The sequence below is a fragment of the Vigna unguiculata genome, chromosome 7, assembly GCF_004118075.2.
Source record: "Vigna unguiculata cultivar IT97K-499-35 chromosome 7, ASM411807v1, whole genome shotgun sequence".
Lineage (NCBI taxonomy): Eukaryota > Viridiplantae > Streptophyta > Magnoliopsida > Fabales > Fabaceae > Vigna > Vigna unguiculata.
The window spans coordinates 38,852,888-38,859,988 of record NC_040285.1 but is presented as its reverse complement, the minus strand read 5'-3'; the positions used below and the strand labels follow the sequence as shown (position 1 = coordinate 38,859,988).

Below are 7,101 nucleotides of genomic sequence, written 5' to 3'. Positions count from 1 at the left end.
TTGTTATTTATTATGTGTTCTGCTTTAAAAATTATTATAGAAATGGAATCTTTTAACACAAACTCCTAAGGTTTAGCCTTTGGAAAGAAAATTTACTGTGAAATGGTATGGATATATGTTCACTTTTATTACCTATTAGAATTTAGTTACCTCACTAAAATAAAAATTGACATTATTGTTTTTCGAAAAAAGAAAGATAGCTATTGAATTAGCGTGAGGTGAAATTTTTTTATTATACACAAAAACGGGTATTCCGTCTATGTATTGCCGGTAAAGAAAATAAAACTAATAACTGTAATTGTATAAAAATATTGAGTGATTTGTATTATATTGTGATGTGATGTTTAAAAATATAAATTATTTATAATGTGTGTAGTTATTTTCAATACTTGGTACTTAAATCGAATTATTTTTATTTTATTTTTGGTGTTTTCTTTATCTACCTTTTTCACTTTTTCTCTGACAATAAAATGCCAGATTCAGTAAGGAGCCGTTTTTGAAAGTTGAAATTGTATGATGCAAAATTGTATTCAGAATAAAATTTTCAGAATGTATAAAATGCACTTTGAAAAGCGCTTTTCAAAATAGGTATTAAGAACAAACTTTCTAGTATCAGTATAATGTTGTCTTCCGGAATGAGTTTTGTGAAACATCCCATATAAAATATATTTAAAAAAAACCTTTTCAAAATATATGAAATGCATTTAGAAAAGAGTTTTTGGAATAAGATTTCCAAAACAAAATTTTCAGAACGCATATAATACCTTCTAGAATGATTTTTTTTCCAAAAAATTCCACATGAAATACATTTAAGAAAAAGTTTTAAAAACGAGTTTTTTTTCGCATTTTTCTCTTCTCCCTCTCTTTTTCTTCCTCTGAAGTGGTAATGATAGAAACGGTTTGGTACAGTGGTGAAAGGTAATTTAATCTTTTTGTATTAGTAATAGCCTTGTGATATTTACTGCTGCATGTTTTTTCTTTGAAGAATGGGCTAAGGTAAGGCCCAAATTGATTTTAAAAAGTACGGGGACAGAAAAGATAAAGATTTAAAGAACCCGAACAGTTAGGGCCCAAATTGTTACATATTTGTTCCCACAAAAAAAAAATACGAACAGAGAAACTTCTGAACTCAGAATAACCCAACCCAACTAAATAAAATCATGGGGCCTGAACTAGCCTAACTTAAAAAACAATATTCACAATGATAGGAATCATAATAATAAATATATGTTAAGATATATATTAAAAAAACAAGAGCAGAGGCCAAATATTCTGATCATAAAGTCAAATAATATATGTTGTGAAATAGATGCATGGTTGGTAAAACCAATTATAGATGCATTTGAATTGTGAAGACGTGATTATGAAGGTAGGTGCATAAAATTTTAAATGATCCAATTCGATGATATATGTTGTCTATTTTAAAAAAAAGGTAGTTCCACCACTTATAAGAATATATATTTTTTTAACATGTCACTTTCAAAGGTATGGAATAAATGTAATTTTTTAAATATTTGTTGCCAACATGTATTAAAATAATGTTGTATGGATAACTTTTGTCATAAATTTTGAGAAAGAAAAATAAAAAACTTATAGTATAACTAAAATTTACTCAAGTACTCACATCTTATTTCTCTTTTAGCCTATTTAAAAGTTCAGTTTTCTTTTCCCTTGATAAACATTCATGAAAAAATATGACTTAAGAGTAGTATCTGAATTTAGTTCCATGACTTTATATGATTACAACATCTTGGATTTAAAGTGTTGGATGGAGTACATATTCTATGAAGAGTCTCTGTATACGGTAGTTTTATAGAAACATGAAAAGAAATTCAATTTTGTTGGATACAAAAACCAGTGCAGCCTACAATGTAGACTATCGTAGGATGCTGCTTCAATATATTCTAAAAATTTGTGGCACTTTGTTGAAAAGTAAGAAATATGACTCGAATCCAGCCAGATCTTTAAATATACACAACACACGTCTATCATTTTCTTTTCTTAAAGGCTCACTGTAATAATGTTAAAAAAGAAAACTCAAGTATAAACTTTTAATTTTCAGGCATTACTACGCACAAAATTTTATAATGTTATACCAATTAAAATCTGTATTTATCATTGCTTTAGATAGTTGAAATATTAACATATGTTTTAACAAGACAGCTAAAAATGCAATTAAGCCCTGTTGAAAAACAGGTAACTGTTTGAAGTGGAATAAAATATACAAATCACAAATGTAAAGATTAATATTTGAAACTTATTTTTGAAGTGTCTGTTTTGGGCAAGAAAGTTTGAGATAGATACCAATGGAGTCCCAAATATACTTGTTTGTTTTCTCCTCTGTTTCTGTGTCTTTGCTACTTTTCTTCAGAACCAAAAAGATGAGAACTTTGCAAGGAAGGAGCGCTGTGTGGGAGTAAAAAATTGACTTAAAAGATGCAATCTTGGTGATTAGTAACCCTATCCCCACCCATTCATAAAGTGGTAACGGATAAAAGGTCTCTCAAAAAGTGGAGGCGAGGGATTAATGCGAATGAGACCTAACAAAATACTAAGCCCCCGCAAAGAATCTTAATCCACAAAAGACTTATTGTTACATTTTACATGGTAAAACACAAAAAACAAGAAACTAAAGGAGAGGGGTTTTGTTTTGGTTCCCTTCACCATTTGGATAAGCCTTTCTCTGCAGTTTTAGTTTTCCTCTTGCATTTATCATCATTATTATTTAGCCGCTATGCCAAGAAGGACTAGTAAACAAGGCAAGGCAAGGAATGTGAGTAACTGAACCACGCAGAATAGAATTGGAAAACCAAGACGAAACCAGGAAACTATGTCACACTCTCTCTCTCTCATAAATTTCTCTCATCTATCTATTCATAAACCACAACACTGCAATCTCTTTCTTCCTTAATAAACAAATAAACTCATAACCCCACCCACAAAGTAACTTAATTTTCCATCCTAGAATAATTACCCCACCATTACCACTATTATAAAACCAGTTATGATAAAACCCCATCCCATTTCCCAAAAATTTTGAGCTTCCTTAAGTAATTGTGCATTCAAGAAGAAGCACCCAAACCAAAACAAAAACCAAGCATCATTTTACAGCAACAACAACACCATACCAAACCAAACCCATCGTCATAATTGTTCCTTGAAAGAAGAATGCTCTCAATCACCTGCATTCTTTTAATGTGCCTTCTAAGTTCTTTCTCACCCCCAATCGAAGCTCTTCTCAACCTCACCGTGCTACCCCACCAACACCCTCACCCCGAAGCCGTAGTCCACGAACTTCAACGGTAAACAATCTTTCCACACCCCCAACAAACCCACATTACATACTTCTACTTCTCCCTCCTCTCGAACACTAAAAAATTTCGCTGCTTTCTCTTTTGCTGATGCAGGAAGGTCAATGTCTCGTTATGGAGAAGGCAAACCCTCTCCAAGGACCAACAGACCGCGTGTCTCACCGGAAACCCAATCGACGACTGCTGGCGCTGCGACCCCAACTGGGCGGCCAACCGCCAGAAGCTGGCGGAGTGCGGCATCGGATTCGGCAAAGACTCCATGGGCGGGAAGGGCGGGCAGATCTACGTGGTGACGGACTCATCGGACCGCGACCCGGCCAACCCCGTCCCCGGCACGCTCCGCCACGCCGTCATCCAAGACGAACCTCTCTGGATCGTGTTTGCCGCGGACATGACCATTAACCTGAAGCACGAGCTCATCTTCAACAGCTTCAAAACCGTGGACGGCCGCGGCGCCAACATCCACGTCACGGGCCACGGCTGCATCACCCTCCAGTACGTCTCCAACATCATCATCCACAACATCCACGTCCACCACTGCACGCCGTCAGGGAACACCAACATACGCGCCAGTCCAACGCACGTGGGGTGGAGGGGGAGATCGGACGGCGACGGCATCTCCATCTTCAGCTCCCGGAAGATCTGGATCGACCACTGCTCACTCTCTTACTGCACGGACGGCTTGATCGACGCCATAATGGGTTCCACCGCGATTACTATTTCCAACAACCACTTCGCCCACCACGACGAGGTTATGCTCCTGGGACACAACGATAAGTACTCCCCCGACCGTGGCATGCAGGTCACCATAGCGTTCAATCACTTCGGCGAGGGTTTGGTGCAGCGCATGCCACGTTGCAGGCTAGGCTACATCCACGTCGTCAACAACGATTTCACTCAGTGGCAGATGTATGCTATCGGCGGTAGCGCTAACCCCACCATCAACAGCCAGGGTAACCGTTACACCGCCCCCTCCGACCCTGACGCCAAAGAGGTACACTTAATCAAAAACTTTTTTTTTTTATTTATTATTTAACTCTTTTTACTTTTCTTCATTATTATATTATTATCAATAATCTCATCCCTCTTCAATACTGGTATTGGGAATGGGAATGAACGGTTGCATATCATCGTAATAATAATGTCATGTGTGTGCCCACTGTGTTTGTTTCTCTTTTTTTACACTTTCTTTGACTCTTGTTTGGAACGAATATATGCTTGCTGAAAGAATATTGCATTCGCGTGGGTGGCGCGTGGGGTGATTTTGTTAATAATGAGCGGAAAGAGTTGAGGGTTTGGTGTCTGTTTGAAATGGCAGGTGACGAAGCGCGTGGACACAGACGACAGAGAGTGGAGCGGGTGGAATTGGAGAACGGAAGGGGACATAATGGTAAATGGAGCATTTTTTGTACCATCTGGTGCGGGGCTCAGTGCACAGTACGCAGAAGCCACCAGTGTGCAACCCAAATCCGCCGTGCAAATTGACCAGCTCACCATGTATTCCGGTGTATTCGGTGATCCCAGGTATTGATTTTACTGTTTATTATATCACCTTTACCTTTTAATTTTTTTATTATTTTTATAATTTTTATAATTATATTCTCATTCGCTTATTATTATTATTATTATTATTCCCTTCTGGAGTGAATTTTATAATGGAATAATCTGCCCCTACAACGGACATTACCTGTCTCCTTAACTGTCCTTAGAAAGGGTATTGGTGTGGGAAAGGGTTTTTGGGACGGGAATGACCCTTACACTGTGTGGGCCACATGGGTTCCTTTAAAAAATGTTAAAAGGACGCGGTGCAGGAGATTGCCAACTGTGCGGCACAAGTTGTTGGGATTCTGATTGGTGTGAAAAGCTGTGTGGAATATTGTAAAATGTTTTTTACATGCTTCCGGTCTCACGTCTTGTTTCCCAAACCTGGGTTTATGCTAAAACCCACTTTACAGGATTAGGTGTATGGAGTAGTAATTGGGATTAGCAAAGTTGATTAATAATTAAGTAAATCAGGGAAAAGTGGGGGCTTTTTGGGCCGTGCACGTGATCGTGAGGTCATTGGGAAAGGAGAATCTCTGCCTCATGGCCCAACAGGCTAACAGCCCTAGTTACAGTTCATTTGTCCTCATTCATTCACCTTTTCCTTCCAAACTTCACCCATGCACCATATTATATTAAAGATTCTTTTTTTTCTTTGAGATTTTGAAAGCAGAAAACTTTTTTTTTATGATTCTGTGGGATGAAGTTGCGAAGTGTGATTATAGCGCAGAAAGGAGAGAAGGTGGAAATTAGGGTTGGGAGCGTAGGTCCACGTCAGATGTTTTTGGTGAAATTATATTCCTTTTTTTGTGCTTTACAGCAAGTAAAGATGGGACCCTTCCATAGTATAACAACGTGTTTTGGACCCATTTTCTGATTCGACAACACACTCATCAAACCAGCTTCTCGTTCATAATTGGGAAAGGGACTCTCTCCCCTTTGTTAAACACTTTTATGACATCACTACCCTCAGCAACTCTAGGCTCCATTCATGGATTATGTTACTGTAACTACCACTATACTACTACTTAGAACACATCAATTGTCAATGCCTACTACCACTTGTTTGCCACACTTAGCAGCTACCCCTATTCTCTCCTCATGCCAATTTCCATCGACTTTTGTAGATAGAACTTCTGTATTGATTAGAAATAAAATAATTTTATAGTATATAAATAATATATATATAAATAATATATATATCTTATCTTACGAGTCAATGAGTCAATTTTATGAAATTGAGTTAAGTTTGAACTTCGTTAAATGTGTTACTCATAATGTGTTACTTACATGAGTGACTTTCCATTGAGTTATTTGAGTCATCTTTTGTGGGGAAAGTGAGTGAGAAAATAAGGTATGACACCTCATTTTGTGAGTTGAACATGAATTTTAATGGAAAGATGATAGTAAAGGGTGTCAAAAAGAGAACAATGTTGGTAGGCAAGTAGTGAAAACTACTACAAAAACTAATTTATTTGGAATTTGACTTGATGGGCTGAATTTGTTGAATCTAGTCACCCATGTTTCTTTACACAACTGCACCTTATCTCCTTCTTCCATTTCTTAAATCCTCACCTTTTAATCAATGCCGATTAAATCGCCTTCACCAGTCACAACACAACAAATTAATTTCAATAATACTCAAATTAAATCCCTCATACATACTATTCAACCTTTTCTTCAAGTTGAAGCCAATGAAGGACGATTGTGAAGGCCTAACTAAAGAAGATATTTGTCTCTGTCATTCCTTCAATTTGAAGCCAATACCTTTTCACTTTTTATTGTCCTTATTTTCTAAAAAGTAGGTTTCTGAGTGAATAATTGAACAGGGATAACGGGGATCTGTATCCCGGTTTCAACGGTGGTGGGACCGTCACCGGAGCAACGAGCAAGGGCAACAGTGCGGCGGGGTCCACCAGTGACGACGGAGACTTCTTCGGAATGATATTCAGAGGTAGCAGCAGCCGCGCAGCGCCACCGTCATCACCGTCTCGGTCCATTGCATTTGTTACAACCTTTTTGTCTCTTGTAATTATTCTCGTTTTGGACACTTCGACCAACCATCCCATTCTATGATGATCAAAAAAATGATCGAAACGAAGAAAAAAAAATGATGGATGTTTCTACAATTTGTTTTTAAATTTAGAAACTAGGAATCATATTTAGGTATGTACACAGCTCTTGAAAGTTATCATTATATTGAAATCTATATAGAGCTAGTTCCACTACCATTGCTCATTGCTTCAAC

At 37.4% G+C, this 7,101-nt stretch overlaps 1 protein-coding gene across 1 annotated transcript; it reads left to right on the top strand.

The window, feature by feature from the left end:
- Nucleotides 1-2,865: 2,865 nt before the first annotated feature.
- Nucleotides 2,866-7,100, top strand: LOC114191080 (probable pectate lyase 18). The gene is made up of 4 exons (XM_028080245.1): nt 2,866-3,302; nt 3,408-4,305; nt 4,630-4,835; nt 6,683-7,100. Exons 1-4 carry the CDS (start codon nt 3,169-3,171, stop codon nt 6,927-6,929), a joined length of 1,485 nt encoding a protein of 494 aa, XP_027936046.1. The 5' UTR covers nt 2,866-3,168; the 3' UTR covers nt 6,930-7,100.
- Nucleotide 7,101: the final 1 nt, after the last annotated feature.

What these genes read in the sequence shown, in the direction of transcription:
- LOC114191080 (XM_028080245.1), top strand. Translation starts at nt 3,169, where the DNA reads ATGCTCTCAATCACCTGCATTCTTTTAATGTGCCTTCTAAGTTCTTTC. An exon ending in GTAGTCCACGAACTTCAACG is followed by an intron (nt 3,303 to 3,407) that starts GTAAACAATCTT and finishes TTGCTGATGCAG; the next exon opens with GAAGGTCAATGTCTCGTTAT. An exon ending in CCGACCCTGACGCCAAAGAG is followed by an intron (nt 4,306 to 4,629) that starts GTACACTTAATC and finishes TTGAAATGGCAG; the next exon opens with GTGACGAAGCGCGTGGACAC.